Genomic DNA, 25616 nt, shown 5'->3' on the forward strand with positions numbered 1-25616 from the left:
AACATCCCCAAAAGACTGCAAGGCAGCAATAAGCACACTAATGAGTCACTCCTGATGAGCAATGCCTGTGCTACCAGGCACCCCCGTGCCATGTCTAACTCCTTTCATCAGTGCTGGATCTTTAAACAACACTTTAATTCTCAGAATCAAAGGTTACTCGCTTCCAATTTCCAATGTAGGCCTCCGTGCCCTAGCATGAAAGGTTATGTGTTTATAATCACCGACACTAGCTGAAGTGTCCAAAAATACAGAGGTATTTGACAACTATGTGAGTAAACATTCACAAAGAAAACTGAATTTGGACAGCACACCAACTGAAAATCAGGACCAAACCTAAGCCAATTCTGCAAATGATTAAATGCACCAAAACCTAACAGCTACCACCAAAATACCCTCCAACTGTTCTGCAGCAAACAAAAAAACCTGTAGCAAGCCTTATGCTACTTTAATTGGGAATATGTACTGGGTCTGATCACTCTGTTGTCCCCAGTTCATCTTCTCCATTGTAGCGCCCCCGTCTTCCATCTGGGTCATTTCCTAATCACTGTACAGCACCCAGCAAAGGGGGCGCATAGCTGGCTCACTAAAGTGACGCACAATGGGCTTCTATGGCGCCCTTCTGCCATTCTGTGGGCCTTGCTGCGCATAGCACTGCAAGAAAAGAGAAGAGTAGGAATTGTGGTTACGGGGAAGGCATACTCACAACCTGGGGTACTGCAGAGTGGAGGTTGGGAGTACCCCAATTCTGAGTGCCACTCTGGGTCCATAGTTTGGCGGTGAGGGGCAAGCTCGAGATCTGGGAAGTTACAATGCTGAAAGTCCTGGTTAGCCACTGCTTTGGGTGGGGCCGAGTGACAGAACTAAAGAAGTAAGCTTTGTTATCGCTCCATGAATGCTCATGTGGTAGCGATAGGTGTGAGGTCACTGTGTACTGCAGGGTTCGTGTGTGTAGCGTAAGGTGGCAGGAGATTTAGAGGTAAATTAGTCAGGGAGAGGAGCCGGTATGTATGTGTAATGTATTGATTGGGCTGATTCCATGTAAGTCATGTGGGGCATGGCTCGTATGGGTGTATTTCACAATAGTTCGTTGCTGATGTGTAGCATGTGGGTGTGTTGTATTTTTGTACGATTTTAGGAGGGGTGGTTTCCTCGGGTTGAGTTTAGCAAGAGCGAGCACTTGTTGGTAGATGTTTCATGCTGCTGTTAATGGAACAGTCTGGTTTTAAAAGGTTACTTCCATGTCAGGTGGGCTTCTTCTGTGTGTAATTGGGCAGACAGTTCCAGGGTATGGCCGAGAGGAAGCAGATGGACCAATCTCTGTGGCATTTCCGGTGCATGCTTGGTCCAGTGACCAGGGCATCATTGCTGCAGCGGGAATCTGATATAAGCAGGAATCTGATATAAGCAGGAATCTGATAGAAGCGGGAATCTGATAGAAGCGGGAATCTGATATAAGCAGGAATCTGATAGAAGCGGGAATCTGATAGAAGCGGGAATCTGATAGAAGCAGGAATCTGATAGAAGTGCCTGCCCTTCTATTGAGCAAATACAATAGCTTATGGATGAGGCGACATCCACAACAATAGCCAAATGCCTTCAACATTGCACAAATGCTCCCAAAAATGTGACAATGCTTACCAATTACACCTCGTTATGCTACCACCAACAAAGATGTTGGGGTATCTGGTGGTCCTAACAAGCGCGTCCCTTTGGCAGACTCCTACCTGAGGCGAGGCAGGCAACGAAGGATTTGTTCAAACCTTCCTTTAAGCGTGCGTAACTATGCAAGAGATTGGCTGAAACCAGATGTGAGCAGGCACAATCTACATCTGCTGCCCTAGATACCCTAAGTACATCCAGTCGCATCATGGGGTGAGGGTGGAGGGTTGGGTAAGGTACTACAGCTAGAAACAATATCCAGAACCCACTCATTTCCGTTCACAAACACCACCCCCACCAGGACCCCTTTGGCACAAAGAGAGGGGTCCAATGATTGCAACCATGCATCCGCCGTGCCGGCGGGGTAATGGGGCTCGCTTCACGGCCCACCTGCATCCCCGCCCTCATTAGTCTTCGCCTATGGAAGGGAGCGCACACGCTTGGTTTGCTGAAGCCACTGAGAGAAGGAGGGTGCATCGCAGACCATGACTGTTCGCAGGTCTTTGGGTCAGGGTCTCTAGGTTTGAAGCCAGATGAGGGAGGGATATTCAAATGCCAACACCACATTTCCAACTGTCGTTACTTATCGATAAGCAAAGGCAACCTTTTGAATCAAACGTTCATGCATAGCAAAGTAATTTCCTGCCCCGTCACCTTTGGCCCTGAGGCCCCCCACGCAATGATTGTGTAAGGCCGTGTTCTTCCACTGTAACAAGGACACCCCGAATTAGAGGCATGGACAGGGTAGGGCCTGAGCGGACAAGGCCCACCCAAAATCTGTAAATTGCTTCTGTGTGGGCATTTACAGATGTTAATGTCACTGCAGCGGACTCCAGTGCTTTAAATGCAATCTGAGCAGTGCAGGTAGTATCGCAGAGTGCCTGGCAGAGTGCCTGCTTACTGTTGAGAAATGCCGGTGCTGCTCCATTAAAAGTAGTGGCTTCCTGATAAGAAGTGCTGGTACTATGACTTACAAATAAAAGAAGTGCAGGTACTCAGGTCCGGCAAGTACCTGCCAAGTTAAAGCACCAGTGGGCCCCATTCTATAAGATACATTCCCCACTTGTTAGCCGATCCTAGCTACGCCTCTGGACCAGACACTGTGTTCTTCTTCCTCCAGTCACTTCACTGGAGGCCAGAAGTTGCGGCTAGGGGCCTTTCATCCCGCCTCGTGCTCTGCCGTCCTTTCCCTCTAGGTCTAGAACCAGGGTGGCACGCGGCCAAGGCACACTGCTCGCCACCTTTTCCCTTCAGGGGATCCCGTTCCCCCAGCACCTGGCGGCTCATACATTACGGCAGATTACATCTCTAGCCATGTGTTTGGAATAAGGCGGCGGTCGAGACTCGGGTTCTCCCAGCTCTTGAGTCGTGGTGTCCATAGCCTTCAAAGTCACAGTGGTGCACACTCGCGCATGCCTGACCCTTGACGTAACGTCCCGTGGAGCCATGTCAAGGACTCGCGTTTCCATTGTGTGCTGAGCACCAGAGACGGGTGGATTTGCCCCGAGGGTCCCAGGCCTGACAGGGCGAGAATCATATGTCCGCCTCAAATGATGGGCTCAGGCCCAAGGCTTTGGAGCTGTCACACCATTCATGCATCGGCCTTGGAGTACACCTGGCTGCCACTCGGAATGCCGCTTCTGGTGCAAGGGCGCCTCCCAGTGGGCACTTCTGTCGGTAAAGCCAACACCTCCCAAAAGCACATGCACGCCCTGAAAAACCCAGGAAGGCACACAGAGGCACCAGTGATAGTAAAGGTTTGCAAACTCCCACTAGCAGAGAGAGACCACCAGATGTTGCCTCACAGCACCACTATTGTGTTATTTGCAAATGTAGCTTTTTTTCTGGGCTTTTAGTTTCACTAGGTTATAAACATGCTTGCTCCAGCACTGTTGGTGCAAATATTTGAAGCAGAAGTGGACTGGACTACAGGGAAATTGGATCTTCAAACGGAAAGCCTGCTGCGCCGTCAAGGCTGCTAGAACTGGGCAGAGCCACTTGGATGTCAAGCAGCTAAGGGTCAGTTCTCTGGCCTCCTCTTAGGACCTGGGAAATGCATCCAGTTTACCCAAGGGGCAAGGCCGAAGCTGCTTGGCGTTAGTGGACGTCCATGAATCTACTAACCCCGCAGGGAAGAAACACAGACTTGCACATAGGACGACGTTACGTTTCTGACAGCACGAGTCTGCTATGGGGTCTTTTCCCATCAAATGTTCTTTCTGAACCAATTCCTTTAATTCCCCTTCGCCAGTAAAGTATACATAGGTTTAGAATAGATGCTAAAAGAGACACCATTACCCTAAGAGCTCAAAGGGCAGCTGAAACGCTGAAACCCTTAGGAATTGTTGCATGTTTAAGAAGCTCTTGCCCAACAGTGTGAGTGGGAGCTTTAAAAGAAATCCGACAAAGTCAAAAGTTTGACTTTTGCCTAGGGGCAATATTTTCTTTATTGATAGTTACAGGTCGTGCACAGGCACCCCTTTGCTAGCAATTGCTGTTACATGTCACGCTACTACCAATATTTGCCAAAATATTTTCTGAAACTCACATATTATTGTTATAGTTAAATAGCGGGAACCTAGCCCAGAGGCAGCAGAGCTCTGTGCAGCAGGATTGGGGTCCCCTTAACAGGCAAGAGTGTTGAGGAGCAGACAGAAGCTCGGTTCTGGGAAACAAAACCAAACTCAGTGGCGCTGCGTTGAGTTGCAGATGGTGAGTAGCCTCAGCGTCTAGGTAATGTTAAGGTTTGACTGAAACAGACAGGATTTCAGCTCTTTCTAGACCAGGAGGGTCTACTACTGCTACTTGGATGGAATCCCATAGGACGCAGCATAGCAGGCCCACCTGATCTAGAGGCTGGAAATGGTCCTACTGCACGTAGGTCATGATCCGCCAGAGGCATTTAACTTAGCCAGCAGGTAAGATTGTGTGCCAGATGCAGTAGCCTTGTAGAGGACACCTGCTAGGATCCGGTCAAAAAAATGCCTGCAAGTGCAACCCACGTATGGTGGGGTGATGGAGTCTAACTTGCATGCCCAAGTAGTGTGCCACGAATTTGGGTGATTTTCACGTATCCGAAATGACAGAGGAAAAAACAACCAAATGTTACACTACCCTGTGTGCCGCCGACACACCGTGACCCTGCAACGCCTGTTCCCATTCACTTCCTGGATCAGGATCGGCACCGCAGGGTCCTTCTTTTTTTTTTTTTAACCTTTATAAGAACGGGTGCGAGTGACACCCCTGCAATCCCCGTTGACATTATAATGCGACCCCCCACTCCACTTTTTCACTATAATGCAGCTGCATGGGAGATTTGACCAAATCTCCCATTCAGACTTTTATTTTCGGTCTGTTTGGCCATTCCCGTGAGGCACGCCTCCACAGGGTGTGCCACTTTAAATGAGGGGGTGGGGTACACTGTGGAGAAGGTTGTTTACCCCATCTATGTCAGAGGTTACCAGACCCTGCAGTACTGTTTGGAAGTCCTGGGGTGGCAGGAAGGGTTTGATCTTGTAAAGTAGGGCGATTTGATGCCAGTACATTTGGCACTTTTTAGCTATGCGTTGTTGAAAGGACAGGTTGCTCTTCACAATGAATCCCGGACATTTCACTGAGCTTGGGAGTTGCAAGGTAAATCCATCCAGGTGCATGCTGTCCAGCCGCCTTTAAGTGGGAGCCTGCGTAGCTGGGGGGCCTAGGAGGATGAATTATGTCTTGGTAGGGCTAAGTCTCAAGTAGGTGCTTGGCATCTGTGTTTGAATGGTAGAAAGGTAGAGGTGGGCAATGTCCTGTCCTGGGGGCGCCTAACTTTAGGTATAATTGAATGTCATCCGTGTATTGGTGTATTCAGATGACCGAGTAGGTGAGGAGTGCGCAGAGAGGTTCCATGCATAGATTGAATAAGACGGGTCGCATTGCAGCATGCCAACCCTAGAGAATCCCTCTCTAAGGTTGGTGTATACCTGACAGGTGTGAGATCCATTGGTGCCTGCAAAGCCCATTCAGTGAATAAGGAGGGATAGTAGCATGTAATGTTCGAACATGTCAAATGTGGCAGAGAGGTCGAGCAGTACAAACAGACACGCATGATTATTTGCAAGGCGTCATGAAACACCTGTATGGTGGCTGTCTTTATTCTGCATTTGAGGATGGAAGCTGGGTTGATAATCCTAAAATATGCAGAGTTTGTCGATTTTAGCCATTAGCTGATTGGCAACTGCCTTCTCAATGATTCGATTAAAGGGAGGATAGTGATAGAGCGGTAGTTTGCCAGATCCTCAGCCCTGCTGCTATTTGAATGGTCTGCAGAAGTTCTTGATGATCTGAAAGAGAGGGGGGTGGGTTAAGTGTTTGGGGAAAAAACAAGTTTTCTTTGCTGCTGTGTTGATGTATGAGTTTCGGAAGTACCCAGGCACTGTGCATGTCCGTTTCTAAGTGGCAAACATTGCTATCATATAGCAGGTATAACAATCAGGTTCCCATTTACCTGTATCATCCCCATGTGTTCCCGTCATGTGCCCAGTAGCCTCACCATTGCCATGTGCTTTTATAGATTGCTACGTGATGCGTTCATATGTTAGAATATTCCAGCTAACATCCTCACATGGCCAGGAACTCACACCATATGCAAGGTTTGGACTCATATTCCCAGCTCCTCAGACCATATTGGCAGGCTTTGTCATCAAACGTTTAGGACATGGTATCATTTGCCAGATGTTCCAGTTTGTATTCAGGTATTCAAACCATCCACCAAGTGATTATTTTTTGTCCAGATAGTCATACTATTAGAAATGTACTGATAGCAAATGCCCAGGTAGACAAACTATATGCCAGATGTGGTCACTAAAGGTGCATGCATTCTCACCAAATGTTAAATGATTGCATCATATACCCAGTACTCACATCATATGCTAGTTCCTGCTGTCATATGTGCAGCTACTTACACTATGTGCCAGGTTTTACCATCAGATGTATTTCATTTCAACAAGCACTGCACACAAACAAGGCAAGTTGCACCAGAGCACAGAAGATGGTTGAGTAGGGTTGGAGTAAAGCCCAGGAGTAGTATACCCTGGGATGGGGAGTCAAGGTAAATGTAGAATGGTTCACAGTAGAGTAGTGACCACTTTCTTGGTACTAGTTAAAAGATTACACGGATAGTGTTAAGAGCCCACGGACCATACAAGTAATGGTGGTAGATAGCATGTAATACTTTTTTCTGGAATACCACAGTACTACCATGGTTTGCCAGGTAGTCTCTTAATTCACCCAAGAACTCACCATTTACCAGGTATTCTCATAATGAACCCAGGTCCCCACACCACTTGCCAGGCATTGCCATCACATGCCCAGATACACTATTGCAAGAGTAGCATGTGGAGGTGGGGGCACATTCTTGCACCTTCTCTAATGCAGCACCAGGGTTATATGCCTGTACTTTAGCCTTTCAGAAACCAGGCGTGCTGGTTGAGCGTTTGTAGGCTAGGATGAAGAACCAGTCCTCTCACCTGAGAGAAGGTCTGGTCTCTGGGAAGATGATGTGGAGGACAGGTGGCCATGTTCAGAAGGTCCGGGTACCACCTCCTTGTGGCCCAGTCCCAGGCAATCAGGATCATTGTTGCTCCGTACCTCTTGAACCTCTTGATCACTTGAGGGATGATGGGAATTGGTGGGAGTGCATACAGGAGCTGGAAGTTCCAGTCCACCACCAATGCATCCCCCAGTGCCCCTCACAGAAAAGCTTGCACTTCCTGTCCACACTGGACGCAAACAGATCCACTTGAAGGGTTCCACAGAGGATGAAGATCTCCAGAAGTTGAGGAATCCTTTCCTCATTTCACCCTCAGGGATATGCTCGACTGCCTCAGCTATAACAGACCTTAGGGTATGTGTATATTTCGACGGTGCACATGAAGGATTAACTGCTTTAAGTGTCATACCTCCAGAGGCTAAAACCTCTTTTGATAAAGCGTTGTAATGCTTGTCATCCCTGTCAAGGGGTAAAGATGGCTAGGTGCTTGCCTTGTTACCCACAGTCGCAGCCTGTACTACCGACTATCATGTGCTGGATGTCTGGTTAGGAATTCTGGGTCAGATAAAGCTGGTCTGTACTACTTGGCAAAATCATTGTGGACTGCAGACCCCAACCAGGGAGACTTCCATTGCTCCATTAGAGGATTTCTGATGGCATCATGCAAGGGAAGGACGGGCTCAACGGTTGCGCCCTTGTCTTCCTAACATTCAGTTATAACACATGGTGGGGGGCCCTAACCTAGGGCATCCATTAAATTAGCCATCATTCTCCTATACGCCACATTAGTACAAGCTCTAGGATCCATCTGTGGGAATACCACCTCAGGGCTAAGGCAAAATCAGACAGCCACTTTTCCTCTTCCTTAAACTCTTCAAGATGTCAAGAAAGGCCCATGGGCCCAAGACTGAAGGTCACCAGGTTGTCATCCTCATCAAAAAAGCCATGAAAAGAGGGCATAAAATCCCTACTAGGAGGATATTCGATTGTCTTCAATGGATTCTTCTTTGACGTCGATGGAGCCAATTGAACATCGAAGAAAGCATCAGCTGCTGATGACGTTGACAGTCCTCTTGAGGATTTCACCAGTCTCGGGCTTGCAAGAGGTGGTTGGTGAGTAGAGGCCTAGTCGGGCATGGTGGGCTCAATGGTATTCTTCCCACACGAAGAGAGAACAGGCTGACCCGCTTTTCCAAAGACCAGCATCATTTTGATGCAAAACTCTTTCCACTTCTCCAATGCGGATTTAGACGGGATCCATACCTTTCTCTCTGGGGATGAGTCCATTGACAAATGTTTTCTCCTTCTTTGAGGAGGAAGAAGAAGAGTAATGGGAGTCACTCCTTGAGTGGCATCTTTTACAGGTTTTTTTCAGCCATTTTTCTCCATCTCGGCCGATTTATTGTCCACAGAGCTCGTTTCTTCGGTTCGGACCTTCAAAGGCATCATACGAGTGACCCAGGGCCATTTTGGAGGCTCTATCCTTTAAGAATTTAGGTGTCATAACCGGACATGAGCCACCATCTGCCACAACGTGGCCGGTTACGAGGCACCACAGACAAAATTTGTGAGGATCAGTGAGCAACATTTATGCGCTGCATTCACAGCACTTGTGTAAACCAAAGGGCTTCGGAGTAGACATACTGAAAGAACCTACTAAAATTTGAAAGAATTTTTAAACAACTCCGTCAAAGGATTTCTCTGAAGCAAAGTTCCTGAAATAGCATGCAAGGCATGCAAAAAAAGGAACTGACGTCACGAGGCCAGGGCACTATTTATACCCGCATCGACATCACGTCCGGTCACAGAGACAACTCGACAGCCATAGATGTCAGTGCGCACGACGACCCCTGCTGGGAAAAATGTGAGCTGCAAAGCAGAAGAATAATCCCTTTGAGGACGCAATCCATTAGAAAGATCGTTTCTATGAGGGGGTGGCTGCGGCCGAGAGACTGTGCTTTTACCCACTCCCCTTTGCTGGCAGCAGCAGAGAGGCAGTCTATATAATGCCACACATGGATTGGCAGTGGCACTGCTAAGAATGCCTCGACGGCGAACACGAATCTGCTGTCCCGATAATGGCAGCAATGTTAAATATTGAACCAAAGAACTGTATGCTTCCACACATCTGTACGAACAAACTTGCCGAGATATTTTGGCTGTTAGGTGGACAAGCCCCACCTTCAGGGAAAAACTGGCATTACTAGTTGTAATATCAAAATCCAGAAATAAGAGCCATGCAATCATTCAGGGAGTTTAGCCACTTTTGAAAAATCCCAGCATTCCCACAGCGGTGGCGAAACTGACTAATGCTTTTGAGGGCCCTAGCAAGCATTAGTTTCTGCAGTGGAGTGTCCTATGACTACCTGTGACTTACAAAGTAATATAGGCCCCTCCTGTTTTGAGTTTTCAGTCAGATATTGCAGAATTCCATCCAGTCTTCAGTGCTCTTCAACCTCTAACTCTCCGCTGAAAAGTAGACAAAATGTTGAAAATGAGAGGAATGATAGAGGCTCGAGAGGTACAGAGCTCCCTCGTAAATAGCCCACTTGGTCCAGGACTTACACGTTTTGGTCACTGTTCCAATTGAGAATGAGAAACACTGGCTGCAAGGGGGTGGGAGGTAACACGGGGGCAATGTGTTCAGTTGCTTACAGAACTTTTGGAGGGTCCACCCCTCATGTTGTTAAGTTGCTTCAATGCTTGACGCCTTCAAAAGTTAATTGAAAAGAAATGTACAAAAAAAAAGTAGATAGCCTGCATCTTATCCATTGCTCAATTATCTGACAACAACTGCTCTCTTTCTCACAAGGGCAGAGTTATTAAACGTATATATACATAGCCAGTTGTTTGGCAAACAAAGGGGTTTGCCAAACAACTGGCTTCGTCTGAATGATTCTAAAACCAAATGTATGTTAGTTGGAGTCCTAAGTCAAAACCCCAATCAAGGACCTGCACTTTGTCTGAAGTCCCACAAGCCAAAACTGTCCGGCAGGGACCTGCAACCTTTGGATCTCCAGAGGTTTTGCCCAGCATGGTCAATTTTGAAAGGTCATGGAAATTGTAGTTCAAAACATCTGGAGGGAAAACAGGTTAGAACCCCGTGCTTTAGGGATTACCTTCACCTCACCACTTGTCTTCACATTCATCTAAGATAACTAACTGGCCCATATTGGCTTACCTGGCCAATTTAAGAGCCTAAAACCTTTGTTCCTTTCCAAGCGATTCATGAAAGCTGTTCAAGCCATTGTGCTGTCCCACCTTGGCCACCAGAACGGACTCCGGGGAATCCATGAGACCCATATCCATGCCCTAGAACCTAAGCAGAACGTAGTGGCCATACTTCAACGGTACTTGGCTCTGGCTCACAGCTTCTCGATACTGCATCAACTGCAGTGCCTGCAAATGAAATGTTGCACTCAATTCACATACATATCGATCGTCCATCGTGCATGAAAAATAACCTATTGGGCTAAGAATTGAATGCCGCTGAGCAGAACAACATATTCTTACAGAAGGTCCTTCACAATCACAGCCCCTGATTTCCGAAGCTCGGTGCCACGATGCTGGAAGTCGACCTGCACTGCTGCTTCTGCACAATGTTTTCCCTTGATGGCACCCTTTCTGAGAAACCTTGTTTAAGATCTGCTTAAGGTCTGGGGAGTGGTATTATGGGTCTGGTGCCAAGCTAACGTGCTAAAAAGGTAAGGAATACTCCAATATTAGCACCTGAGAAATATAACACTGGTGGGGTTCATCCAGGCTCTTGTTTAGTCTGTAGCTTACCACTCTGGACAGAGAGTTGCAGCTAAGGGTGGGCAAGATTTCCCCCAGCGAATCGAAATCAGTGACACATTCCGCTTCGCTTGGCGGAGTAGATATTTTTTCTTGATTAGCCACTTTTTCCGTGAATTTCATTTTTGTGGGTGGTTCTGTTTTGGGTACCAACATTTAGGTCAATTGGAGGGGCAAATATTTTACTGCCCCTAATTTGCTGACATTTAGGGTGCATTAAAGAATAACACCCATCAAATGAAATTTCAAGTGGGAAAACTGCAGAAACTGCCAATTTTGTTCCGCAGGAAACATTTGCAGAGCTGGTGGATTTGCCCAGAATTCACCAATGTTTCCATGGAACAAAAACGGCCCTGTTTGCACACCTCTAGTTATCCCTACTTACTCCTACTGTTCCAACCCACTGATGAATTGCTACAAACGGAGAACACTGGCCGTGGCTTTGACCTGGCCCCGAAGCTTAACGGCTGGAGAGGAAATTAAACAGAATAATTGTAAACTTGGCCAAAAAGCTACAATAGGAGTTTCCACATAAAATATCTTTATTTCCTGCCCTGCATTGTGGAATAGTTGCAGAGTTGTCTGGGGAAAAAGCCTACCACAACAGTCTAGTGCTTTCAGCATACTAGACCCAACTGTGCCTAAATTCATACTCTAGTTGGGGTTGTAAGTCCTCTTACAACAAGAAAGATGAGTTTGCTTTTCTGTGATCTACTAGTAGTGGTGAGTCCTCTTACAACAGGAAAGATGAGTTTTCTTTTCTGTGATCTACCAGTAGTGGTGAGTCCTCTTACAACAGGAAAGATGAGTTTGCTTTTCTGTGATCTGCCAGTAGCGGTGAGTCCTCTTACAACAGGAAAGATGAGTTTGCTTTTCTGTGATCTACCAGTAGCGGTGAGTCCTCTTACAACAGGAAAGATGAGTTTGCTTTTCTATGATCTACCAGTAGTGGTGAGTCTTCTTACAACAGGAAAGATGAGTTTGCTTTCCTGTGATCTACCAGTAGTGGTGGGTCATCAGACGTACTGACTCCTGCCCACCAGGAAGCAAATAACATGCCTGTGTCACCGCTTTTGATCCTAACAGGTGATGTTCCGGGAGTGGAAGCCATTTCAGGAAGCCTTCCAACCGCCATGTTGGATGCATATAGACTTGGAGATCTTGAGCGCCATCTAAAAACCCTCTCAAGAGATCCATGTGCCTACACTATTGCAAAAGATGGATAGTTAGCTGAGCCATGGATCTATAACGTTGCTTAACACCGCCAAAGTGAAGCATCCAAACTTGATGGCAAGATGAGGTGCCACTCTACGACAAGGCCGAGAGTTGCTGCCCTCACAATATCTTGAGGACCCCAGTCTCACTGTCAAGAGAAGGTGTTCTGCATCCGGTGCACTCGCTAAGATCAGCATCTGTTTCTCAGGGTCAAGAAAATTCAGCCTCCTAACAGCCCTTCATGATGAAGAAGCCAGATAAGTGTGATAACTTGGGTCAGGTCTGGTACTGTCGAGCCTGAAGCACTAGCTGGAAGCTCTAGATTGCTGAGCCGGGCAGCGACCTTAGTGAAGAGAGGACAGAAAAGGAGAAAGGAGTTGTTTGAATCATTTGAGTAGTCTCTGCTTGAGCCCATCAGGATTGTTCCCTTGCAGTGAAAGCCATGACCAGAACATGCTGTGTTGGGATACAAAGGGAACATGGCGAGTGGCACGAAGGAGTCGGCTACCTGCAAGCATTGTACCCCAGCTATTTAAAGGGTGGTGGACCCCAAAGAATTCAGAAGAAATATCTAGTGCTGCAGATAAAGTGCTCTGAAATGTCAGAGCTGAAAGGATCAGCCATCACATCCGACTCTGCATGCATCTAAAAAGTGTGTAACGCTGTGCTAAACCATCTACAGTGTCCCCCTGAGGCCTTCCTCAACACCGCACCCATCCAGAGCCCTATTTCCCAGCAAAGCTTTCCCACCTGCTGTGTTCCATGAGGCTGCGCAAAGAAACAAGATCCATGCCAGAGGCCCCCATTGATGGCAGTGCTCTAAGCAAGAGATCCTTTGGCAGACTGGTGTGCCTGCATCTCGACATGTATTGTGTTCCCTATCCCACACCGAGGGGCAGGGACAGCTAGAATGGCTCCGAGTTTCTAGCATCCCATACAAATGAAGAGACATTTGCTATGGTCGTGTACCAATTCGTCACAGTGATGGCGTACAGTAGTACCCGCTTAAGATTCTTAGTACTGCGCCTTTCGGGTTCTCAGGGAAACATTCATTACCATTTTTAGACATGCTCTGCTTCGGGTCTTAAGTTCTTTTTTCCTAACTAGTGCAATTGTGTTGTGAAAGTTTCATGTCGCGTCAAATCTGTCAGAGTTCATCTTTGAGCATGGAATGCAGTACCAAAAGAGGAACCATGGGTACTTCAGGAGGCTTTTGCATTGCTTCCTTTTCATGGCCAACTGGATTCAGTGGTGTGATAGCTAACCTCGAGCGCATTACATCTCTAGTCATGCAAGAAAAGAAATGACAGTTCCCGCCACCCCACCACAAGAATGCTAGTTCAAAGCATGTACACAGGATACCATTTCTTACTCAACATGTCTAGTGGGGGGTGTGCGTTTTGTGGCATGCTCTAGCCACTCTCACTGAACTCTCTCAATTCATTCCTCGAGGCCACCATTGTGAAATTAGTAACTAATGAAAGAGTATAGAATGCACTGCCACTGGTTCAAGCACGTCTCAGTGGTCAGCTTCTTAAACTTTCAGTTCATACGAGGTTGTGCTTTGGGCCCTAGTTCACAAAGCACTGTAGGACACAAAATCTTCTCCTTTATACATAAACCTCTTGCAATATAGTCCTAACACAATATGATGTTCCATAGGACACACTCGACTCATTTTCTTTCGTTGGAATTTGGTGACGTTTAGGAACATCTTTGGGGTAGCTGACTCCAGATTGTGGAACTTCCTTCTATTATTTATGTTATGTTAAAGGTTCTTATACTGCACGCTGTCAACACCTGCATGGTCCCTTCACGCTCTGGCGGTTCAGTAAGGGAAGCGGGTGAATGGGTGTAAGTTAGTAGGACTGAATGCTTGGTTTAGTAAGGCAAGCGGTTGAGGGGGTGTAAGTTAGTAGGACTGAATGGGGAAAAAGGAGCAAGAGAGCTGAGATGCGCTGTTGGCAGCTTCAGTTCGGTTTATACCGTTCGCTGACTTTAGGTGTGTTTTTCCGTTGGTAGCCACCATGTGATGTTGTGCGAAGCTACCTGTGGTTTGTTTTGTTGTTGCAGTATAGTGAAGTGCATGCAGTTTGTTGTGGTGTAGAGATATGGTTGTGTTTAGTTCAGAGTTTGAGAGGTGGATGAAGAGGGGCGAGTTGGTTAGTGGTGTCGCTATCTAGATGTGACACATGCTAATTGTTGCGCAGTGAAATTAAATGGTCGTATACTCAGGTAAGGAAGTGAAGTTCTTTACTAAATTCGAGTGACAAGGTAAATAAATACATTAGGTACGCCCAAGGGTAAGTAGGGAGGTATACAGGAGACATCCACCGGCCTCCTCTCTCACAGGCTGCTACACTCCAACTGACCTTCATGGAGCTTACAGGGGTACTCACACCACAACATTCCATAGGCACAACATTCCATCAGGCATTCTCTCAGGCAAGCATTCATGCAGGACCAAAGCAGGGAACACAAGACACAACACTAATCTTCACAATTCTCTCTCTATGTGGCGCAAGGTTCATCTTCACAGATCTAGCTAGAAGGGGTGCCAGGTTAGTCTTCACAATTCTATGTAGCTGTGACACAAGGCTAATCTTCACAATTCCCTCTAAATGTGACGCATGCTAATCTTCACAATTCTATGTAGCTGTGACACAAGGCTAATCTTCACAGCTTTATCTAGATGTGACACAGAACTAATCTATACAGTTCCCTCTAAATGTGCTGCATGCTATTCTTCACAATTCTATCTAGATGTGACAAAGTCCACACAACTCTACCCCACCCAAAGCGGCCCAGGTGCAAACTGTGGCCGACTAATACAAATAGGCTAGATGCAAAATATTGCTGAGTAAACTAGTTAGGTTGGATGCAAAATATGGCGGAGTACACCTTACACAATGAGGCAGATTCAAAATGGCTACATTTTACAATTAGGTTAAATGCCAACTATGGTTTATTAGCATAAATAGGCTAAATGTTTGAGGAAGTAAGATATTAGGTAATGAGAGTGGTGGAGTAGTTAATGAAATACAGTAATGGCTGTACCTCTTACCTTCACCACACTTACCTTATCAGTCGCTGCTAGTTGATGGCTGCAGGCTTCCCAGGCGAACACAAGCAAACGCAAATTGGAGCTGCTTCTTCGCGAGCTGCCCTTTGCCTTGAGGCCCTTAGCCGAGGGCTGTCCGGGCCGAGACCAACCTGCAAGGTTGTCTAAAAAAGGCCTTGCAGCCCAATCAGGGGGCAGTGGGTGGAATAGGAGGCGGGATGGGGAAATCAGGATGCAGGGTGGGGAAGAAGGGAAGGGGAGAGAAAGGCGCGGATGTGCACCACAAGGAAGTCGTGTGCGCACAAGACTGCATTTTTAAAGAAAACCCTCAGCAAAATGGGTCTGATGCGCACAAGAAAAAAAGTAAAACCCTAGCAAAATGGGTCCAATGCGCAAGAGAAAGCATTTTTTAAGTAACACCCCAGCAAAACAGGTTGGATGCACAGAAGAAAGTGGCCCAAATTCACCCTAGAGGTACATGCAGGCCAAGGTAATGTGGCCACCTCTGTTTCAGAAGAGCTTTAAAATTGTGTATCTTCACCAAATCCTAAAGTAGGCATGACATAGTCCCTTTCCGATGCTCACACACACACACTAATTAGGCATATGGTTATATACAAGTAAATACAATAATTAATAAAAAAATATGTGCAATAGGCAGTGGTCGAAGTGGGCGGGAGTGGTGCTCCTCTGCTTTTTTTAATTAAGTTTGACTGTTCCTATACTTTTTTTTAAAAAAAGAAACTGTTCCGTAATGGTTTAATTTTTAAATAAAAGTGAAGAAAGAAGTTGAAACTTGCACTGCACTGTACAGTTCCCTTAAACGGCAGACACACTTGTTTAGGGGTTTGTATGGCATGTGGGAGGTGTTGTGGGGATGGGGTTTATGGGGATCAGGAGCAGGTCAGCAGGGAACCCAGTTCCACTACTTCTTTTCATCCACAGGCTATAGGAATTTCAAAAAGGGTTCTTTGGGGGTTGAAGCTGCATTTTCATTTAAAGTGGGAAATGATTGGCAACATTGATGCCCTGCACACAGCAATTTTCAAATTTCACTCATTTGTTCAGATTGAGAGTTTCAGGGGGAAAAGGAAACCCATCAGATATCCTCACAGAGTCAGTATTAAATCGATCAGTCCACAATCCCCTTGGCACGCAAGTAACACCACCTCCTGCAACGCTTGTTCAGAATACACTTGCATATGACACCATGGGTCAAGGGCCTGATTTTGTGTGCACCGAGATGTGAGATCTGAGGGTTGGATATCAATACCTTCACCGCACACGTGTGGGCCACAACACTGAAGGGAAGGTCTCTTGGGCATCTCTCCCAAGAATATGCTGTCAAATTAACAATGGCTCGAACCCACTTCAGATACCTCCAAAGGCAGAATGGGTAAACAGCACTTTGATCAAATCCAGTAGTAAAGGCAGACCTCCGCTACTGCTTACGTATATTTGGATTAGTAGCAAAAACGCATAATGGGACAGCGGAAACCTGACAGATTGCCAAGCGTAGAGGAATAACAGGCTGCCGGCTGTTAGCACTCTTTAGAATTCATTGTGGAGGACCTGGCAAACGAGAAATGTTCAGAAACATATGGAACATGTTTTAGATGCGTACCCCAGAGATATTACTCTCCCGCATCCCCATCACCTCCTAGCACTTTCCAAGCAATGTCCATTGATGGTTAAATATACAATTATCGGTTAGGTGTCCAAATTATTCAGTCTTATAGAAATACATGTTTTTTTTAAAGTTTTGTCACGGATAAAAAAAACATTAAAAAAACAACTGGGTAAAACAGATGTTGGGTCTACTGATGGCAAGCCTTCCAAACTTTATCAGCCCATCCTAAGCAGAGTTGGAACATAAGCAGACCAAATGCAGCTTAAGATTGGGGCCTATCATGCTTAGTAATTAGGAGTTCATTACTATTATGTTCTGCATTAGCTCCTGGTTCACAAGACAGACAGGGAAAATATTCAAGAATAAGGTACAAGTGCCTTCTCCAAGGGTTAGGCCAAAATGACCGAACATATTGTCCGAATGCGTGATTTGGGCAATTTTCGGCCGTTCGAAAATTCCGAACGGCCGAAAAGTTCGACCAAATCATGCATTTGGTGCTGGGGGTTGCGGGGTGTCCCCTGCACCCTTGCTCACTATATTGTGAGCGGGGGTTGCGGGGGTGTCCCCCGCAGCCATCCCCCCCAACAAAAATGTAAAAAAATTGTTAAAAAAAAGGGTTGCAGAGGTCACCCCCGCAGCTGTCCCGAGAAAAAATAAAGGAAATTACCCTGCGGCGCCGGTTCCCGATCACATAAGTGAAAGGGAACAGGGGTTGCAGGGACCAGCGAGACGGAGTCAATGTAAGTAGGGGGATGGGGTGGTGGTGTGGGCAGGGGTTTGGTCAAATCAGAAATGTTCAGGGGAGAAAAGACCTGAAGGTTGTTTCGAAAAAATAATCTTCTGTCTTTTCTCCCTCGAACATTCCTACCTCGGTCATTCAACCCCAAACCTATAAACATCATTGAAAGGTAACACACACAGTGTGTGTGGAGAGAGAATAAAGAAAATCTACAGGTATTGATCCGCTGTCAACTACAACTAGCACTGTTCCTAGATGGAGGCCCACCCTATTCCTGCAGGGGGGTGCGGTACCTAGATCAACGGTGCTGTGTCACCCATCTAATAGAAAAGAAGTAAATGCTGTCCCTCCACACACAACTATCAGTAATATATGCCCACTGGTAAGACCATTGAGGTCTATATAAGCAAAATCAGAACATTTCAGAGGGGAATTTCTTTAAAGTCCTTTATTCGCCTAGAATGTGGTGTGTTCAGAGGAAGTGTGGGCTAGGAGCATCTGTAAGATCAACTATACATACATTAGTATAGGTGTGTGTGTCCAATACACCACCCAACGCACATACCCCGGGGGTTGAGCAACCTTTAACAATGGTATCCTGCACTAATGAAAGGATATCAAAGAACGCCATATTCTTCAGGCCCAAAGGCTTCTTTTTGTGCCTTCATTGCTCAGTGTTGTGTAGATGTGGCTGTCCCGTAACCTACCTAGGAGTAGTAATGTCGAAGTTTCAAATCACCCAATGGTGATCAGCTGGTAGCTGCTGGTTAGTAGCGCACAAGTAAGGACGGTTGGACGCCACGCCACTACTAAGCCAGCAGTTGGTCTCTTTGTAAAAGCACAAAAAAGAAGCTGTTGGTCCTGAAGAAGACCCATTAACAGAATTGTCATCGAAACTGGGCGACCTTTGTTCTTTGATACCCTTCCATTAATCCAGGATACCATTTCTAAAGATTGCTCCACCACCTATGGATATGTGCACTGGGTGGTGTATTTGACACACACTGCTATACTCATGTATGTATTGTTGACCCTGTGTGTGTGTTACCTCACGTTTCTAAAGGCATCCCTACATTGTGGGTATTGTGGTCCATCCGTCACGAGGGAACTTCCACCTACCAAACCCTGGTCACACAATTTAAAGACCCCAAAATATAGTGCCTAAAAACATGAACGCTTTTTATGCGATTGCCTTGTTTTCTAATTCTTATGGAGAAAAAAAACAGGAGGACCCCCAATGATACTTGCAAATGCTAAAAGAGACGGGTTGATATAAATTAAAAAAACGAAACAGAAAAATGAGCCCCCGGTGTCTGGCGATTGGATCCAGGGGTGGTGCAGCCCGGACACCAGGTCATGCCGCCTTGCAAGAGGTGAAAACTGTACCCAGAAATGCTTTCAATAACGCAGCAACCTGGAGAAGTGCTTGCTCAAGTGCAATGCATAGCACCTTCTGTGTGGGGCCTTAAAATGGAAAGAAAAGGTGCAGCATGGAGCAGCATGAGAGTACCAGAACAGAAGTTCAGGAAATCCTAGCATGGGAGTACTGGTTCTACTCCCAAACAAAAAGTATTGGCCGAGACGAATGCAATGAGGTGTTGGCTAGGACCGATGCTCTCAACCTGGGAGTCCAGGAAGAGAAATGGTGATCACGGGGGTCCTGTTCTGGGTGGCGGAGATCCGAGAAAATGGCAGCAAATGTGATTGCCAACAAGTTCCCAACCACCACGTGTTGGTGCGTTTGTATGGCAGAGATGAGGAGCTGGGAGACATAGCGTGTCCGTCTGCATTTCCTGCTTCGCAATACAAATACGGTTGTATTAACACCAGTATGTATTTTTGTGCTGGCATTCCTATGGTGCCGCCTGAAATTACCACATGGTAAAAGCAAGCGTATTCCAGTGGAATCCATTGTAAATGTCGCCTGCAAAGCATACTTTGCAGGCTGCATTCACACTTTTCACTATTGGGGGGGGGGGGGGGGCTAGCCCATGTTCGATCCGCACGTTAATTGAACGGAGGGTACTGCCTTCGCGTGCACTTTTGTGCAAAAGGTCTCTTCCACGAAATGTTCGTCATTTCCACTACTTGGTGGAAAAGTGAAGAGTAAAGGCGATTTTGTGAACGTTTTACTTGTCCGCCACGCTTTTCTACCACGTAGTGCAAATGAGGAAAGCTGCACGGAGGGGTCCTTTTGCTCAAAGTGCACACGGAGACAGTACCCTCCGTGCAATGAATATGGGGATCGAACATGACCCCCTGCCCCCCACAGTGATTACCTGCAATTATTTTGCAAGGCAGCGACAGCTTTCGGTTAGTAAGTGCAGGCGCTGCTCAGGCCGTGCTCTGCGCTGCCTCGGAGTCCTTCTACGCGTCTGTCAGTATTCTTGGCTTGCTTGTATGGGCGCTTTTCTGCCTCTGTCCTCAGATGAGTAGCACTCTTACTCTCGGGTGCTATGTGTACTTTTCTGAGATTTGCAAGCCCCAAGTTGCAGTTCCCTTATCGATTGATTGATTGTGGGGGTTATGTGCTAGCTTGCCAGCAAGCTTCTACAAAGCAGGGAAAAACTATAGCGCGCTGCTTTGAGGAAAACAAGAGGGATTACAGGAGGTAGCTCTGGCCGTGCCCCCAATTCTGAGCTAACCTGCGGAATAGAGGCAGAGGATACCTGTTGGCAGAAGTAAGTACCTGTTAAGTTACGTGTCCATCTCTGTGCACAGAAGTACATGCGTTCACTAGCTTAGAGTGCCTGTGTTGTGGAAAAGGAGAGAGACTAGCGGCCTGCCTAAACCATCCGCCATGCAAACTTCGTGTACCAAATGCCAGACAGTATCCCTCTGTGTACACAACTGCAGGTACACGCTGCCTGCTGGCGCTTAGCGTCCCGCAGAGACGCACACGTCCTCACTGCCTGGTCTGCCAGTGCAGTGCCAGCGGTGCTGCACATTAGTGCATGTTCTCAAGGCCGGTCAGTGCAGGCGGTCTGGCCTGGAAACGATAATAATCACAATAGGACAATAAACCCAACCTGACAAAAAGAGCCAGTTATGGGACGTCCATATCCTCGGAAGCTAGGTCCAAGCTGAGGGTGCCCAGACTAGGGGTGCCCACGGCCCTGCAGACTAGAATCACACACCGACAGTCAGGTCCAAGCAGAGGGTGCCCACAGCCCCTGAGGGTGCCCACAGCCCTGCAGACTAGAATCACACACCGACAGTCAGGTCCAAGCTGAGGGTGCCCACAGCCCTGCAGACTAGAATCACACACCGACAGTCAGGTCCAAGCAGAGGGTGCCCACAGCCCCTGAGGGTGCCCACAGCCCTGCAGACTAGAATTATACACCAACAGTCAGGTCCAAGCTGAGGGTGCCCACAGCCCCTGAGGGTGCCCACAGCCCTGCAGACTAGAATCACACACCGACAGTCAGGTCCAAGCAGAGGGTGCCCACAGCCCCTGAGGGTGCCCACGGCCCTGCAGACTAGAATCACACACCGACAGTCAGGTCCAAGCAGAGGGTGTCCACAGCCCTGCAGACTAGAATCACACACCGACAGTCAGGTCCAAGCTGAGGGTGCCCACGGCCCCGCAGACTAGAATCACACACCGACAGTCAGGTCCAAGCAGAGGGTGCCCACGGCCCCGCAGACTAGAATCACACACCGACAGTCAGGTCCAAGCAGAGGGTGCCCACAGCCCCGCAGACTAGAATCACACACCGACAGTCAGGTCCAAGCTCAGGGTGCCCACAGCCCCGCAGACTAGAATCACACACCGACAGTCAGGTCCAAGCAGAGGGTGCCCACAGCCCCGCAGACTAGAATCACACACCGACAGTCAGGTCCAAGCTCAGGGTGCCCACAGCCCCGCAGACTAGAATCACACACCGACAGTCAGGTCCAAGCTGAGTGTGCTCACAGCCCCTGAGGGTGCCCACAGCCCCGCAGACTAGAATCACACACCGACAGTCAGGTCCAAGCTCAGGGTGCCCACAGCCCCGCAGACTAGAATCACACACCGACAGTCAGGTCCAAGCTGAGGGTGCTCACAGCCCCTGAGGGTGCCCACAGCCCCGCAGACTAGAATCACACACCGACAGTCAGGTCCAAGCTCAGGGTGCCCACAGCCCCGCAGACTAGAATCACACACCGACAGTCAGGTCCAAGCTGACGGTGCTCACAGCCCCTGAGGGTGCCCACAGCCCCGCAGACTAGAATCACACACCGACAGTCAGGTCCAAGCTGACGGTGCCCACAGCCCCTGAGGGTGCCCACAGCCCCGCAGACTAGAATCACACACCGACAGTCAGGTCCAAGCTCAGGGTGCCCACAGCCCCGCAGACTAGAATCACACACTGACAGTCAGGTCCAAGCTGAGGGTGCTCACAGCCCCTGAGGGTGCCCACAGTCCCGCAGACTAGAATCACACACCGACAGTCAGGTCCAAGCTCAGGGTGCCCACAGCCCCGCAGACTAGAATCACACACCGACAGTCAGGTCCAAGCTGAGGGTGCTCACAGGCCCTGAGGGTGCCCACAGCCCCGCAGACTAGAATCACACACCGACAGTCAGGTCGAAGCTCAGGGTGCCCACAGCCCCGCAGACTAGAATCACACACCGACAGTCAGGTCCAAGCTGACGGTGCCCACAGCCCCTGAGGGTGCCCACAGCCCCGCAGACTAGAATCACACACCGACAGTCAGGTCCAAGCTCAGGGTGCCCACAGCCCCGCAGACTAGAATCACACACCGACAGTCAGGTCCAAGCTGACGGTGCCCACAGCCCCTGAGGGTGCCCACAGCCCTGCAGACTAGAATTATACACCGACAGTCAGGGCCTGAGCCTTGCAGAGGAAGACACACGCTCACTTCAGGTTAGTGCCCAAAGTCCCGTAAGGTTATAGGTATTGTTTATCCCCATTGCCCACTGACCAGGCCAGGAGTGGCCTACAGGGCAACAAGGCAACGCCCGCACCGAAAACGTAAAATGCTAGTGTGAGACCGTTTTTGGGTCCAAGTGGGTCACTACTTTGGTCCATGTGGGCCAATTTGGTAAGTTACTTCACCACGCGGCTAGAATTGTAACCAATGTTAACGAATACATATTCTTAAAATGCACAATTTGCACCACATTTTATCAAAAAAAAAAAACCTCCTTGGGTACCACTCAAAAACAGCCTGTCCCAAACGGAGTGAACGGCCATCAGTAACTGTGGTTCACTTTTCCAATGGTGCCCGAGACAATGTTATGCCCCAGTCCGACCCTGCCACTGACCCGCCCAGAATGAATGCCACGCAGACATTTCCCAAAGTCCAGGAGAGGTACAGAGGTGCTCACTGTTGGGCAGCACTCAGAGGCTTGCCTAGAAGTACTCACTAAATGACAGCATCTTTAGTCGTGGAAATACCGGCAATACCAGTCCTGCTGAACACTCCCTCTGGCGCAGTCCTGCGGGCGACTGCAGGCACTCCCTGCCTGACAATACACACAGTCCTTCAGAAAGTGGAAAGCCTCGCCTTCTGACAGCGCATGCCATCCTGCAGAGCGAAGGGATGCCTCTGTCTGATGGCTGCCGCAGCCCCGTGCAGAGGCTCGCTCTCTGACTTCTGCACACAACGTTCTGCACAGAACTGCTGCCTGTCTGCCTGCACCCACACTTCTGCCGAGTATCACACGCTTACAAACCGAACAGACTCCACAAGCCCAGGGAAGGGTCAGGGTGCGGGTTAAGCATGTTCTGGAAAGAGAGTCGCGTGGACCAACAACGACAGAGGAAACATCTGGGAGGAAAAGTCAGTTACACGGGGGCCACATCTGGCTGTCGGCCGCATTAGTCCGCAGGACACCCATGAAACCAGCTGGAGGAAAGGGAGCAGAGAGTTAGAATATGGCCAGCATCCGAGGGGGTTGGGGTGAGGGGGGTCAGAGGAAATTATGTATATGCTGGGACTGTGGAGGGAACCTTGACCTTACCCCAAGAAATGAAAGATGCCAAGGGGACCTCCCACATTAGGCCATGCTTCCGTCATCACTGCGGATTTCTTTTTCAAACTAAAAACAAATATATATTTTTTTACCTGTTGCTTCTTAACATGTTCAATTTTCCAGCAAAAAAATAAATAAAATACATTGTCTGTTCCGACAACATATGGATGGTTTCTGTGGGCATGTCTGCATTGGCACGTTATTATACTCATAGGTTAGTCTGTGTGCACCTACCTCCTGGGAGTCCAGAGCCCAGCTCCCAAGGGTCCATGCCTAGGAGGAAACCACCGCAGCACCCACGCCGCCCCATCGCCATTTCCAGCAGCAGCAGCAGCCACCAGCGAGGCATCTCCACCAGGGCGCTGGGGCCAGGCCCAGGGCACGCTCACCAACACTGCAGGGCGCAGCTGCCGGAGACCCCCACAAGCAAAACCCCTGCCGGTGCAGCGCAAAGTCAGTGACGGCTCGAGAAGCCACTTAGCTGGTAGTCAACGCTGCTGGCAGAGCAACCTCGCAGATGGAAAGACACTTCGTGCAGCAACCAAGGTGCAAAGTTTCTACCGGTACTGCCAACCACCCATATGCCCTGGTCAGTGCCGGGGCGGCAGCTACGCCAGTGCAATGTTCCTCTCGGTGCCGACAACCGCTCCAACTACTCCGGAGTCTACACAAGCAGCTGCAGCACCACGACTGCAAAGTCGGGCACAATGCAACATAAAACCCACTAGCATGCACAAGTGCCAGCCTTTGCACGGGAGGTCTGCAGTGCAACGGCGCCGCTGCTAGCGCCAGCAATGTCACGGGTGAGGGGTGCAGAGACAAGTCACGATTAATATCCAACTAGGGGTCTAACGATAAAGGCACGACAGCAAAGCCCCGGCTGCTGCCAATCAACGTGCAAGTCGTTCTGCTCGGCTCCTCCAGCAAAATGTCACTCACGGGCATGGCATTCCTGCCCTGTTTAGATGCAAAGCGTGTACTGCGGGGACCGCTCGCAGCGTCCTCCAACACGTTGCAATTCCCCCGTCGCCAAAGGACAGCCAGTGCGTACCGTAGAGTCAGCAAAGGCGCACCATGCAACTACTGCCAAGTGCAAAGGATCCAGCAACTCGAATACAAACCCAACACGTCTGGCGCTGCACTTCTACGGCGCGGCTGCTGCAGACGGGTTGCACAATAGAAAGGTGTCCGGGGGATGCGGCAGGCAGGCCCCCAGTGCTCGCGCTCTCCCGGGTCTTTGAGATGCTCAAGAGGTTACAGGGTAATGCACTGGAGGTGGGCCTTAAAGACGTGCGACGTGCACCACTAAGGAATAACTGAAGGTGCCGGGAAAGGGCGAGCCAGCTGAAGAGGCGAGGGAGCGGACCAGCGACCAGTTATCCCCGCGGACTGCCCTGCTCCTATGTGCTGGGAAGAGCAGTCATGACAGCAACTGAAGACAGTTCGCGGGCGTGCTGCTGCCCTGGGGTCCCCACTGCAGGCAGGTGCGGTGCGGACACTGGCCGCCCTCCCTTCACGATTAGAAGGTGCAGGTTGTGGGTGCAGGGTGGGCTCCGTAAGTCAGGCGCAACCGGTGCTTCAGAGCTGGAGCGGCGCAGTGGCAGCCGCAATGTGCGCCCGGCAAAGCCTGCAAGTGTCCGCGGCGCGTCGCCTAGCCCGTGCCCAGTGCCCAGAGCCCAGAGCTCGCGCCTCTTGCTCGCCTCGCCGCCCACGTCCCTTCCCTTTGCCGTTGGGCTCGCGGCTCTCTGACACCTGCAAACCGCGAGCCTTCCAGAGTAAACCCCCCTAACCACGCCCAGGCTTCTGCCGGCCAATCAACGCGCCACGGGGGACCGAATGCCCTAATGACCTCGTGCTGCCAGAAGAAGGTGGGGCAGAAAGCGCGTGCTCTCGCAGCTGGAGTGCCCCCACACAATCCCAATGAACAGAGCCAGGCAAGATGCACAGCAAACTCCAGGAAGCAACCGACAAAGAGCAGCAAACCAGTTCTTCCATTACTTGT

The 25616-nt window shown here is 49.0% G+C and overlaps 1 protein-coding gene across 1 annotated transcript in view; it reads right to left on the reverse strand.

Moving 5' to 3' along the window:
- Positions 1 to 25340, reverse strand: part of LOC138471851 (collagen alpha-1(II) chain-like) — a 1536387-nt gene extending 1511047 nt beyond the window's left edge. The window contains exon 1 of the mRNA XM_069609694.1: positions 23849 to 25340. Coding sequence (XP_069465795.1) covers positions 23849 to 23963 — 115 coding nt within the window. The 5' untranslated portion in view covers positions 23964 to 25340. The remainder of the gene's footprint in view (positions 1 to 23848) is intronic.
- Between the last annotated feature and the right edge of the window lie 276 nt (positions 25341 to 25616).

This window comes from Ambystoma mexicanum, chromosome 8, assembly GCF_040938575.1.
Source record: "Ambystoma mexicanum isolate Mex_15411 chromosome 8, UKY_AmexF1_1, whole genome shotgun sequence".
NCBI lineage: Eukaryota > Metazoa > Chordata > Amphibia > Caudata > Ambystomatidae > Ambystoma > Ambystoma mexicanum.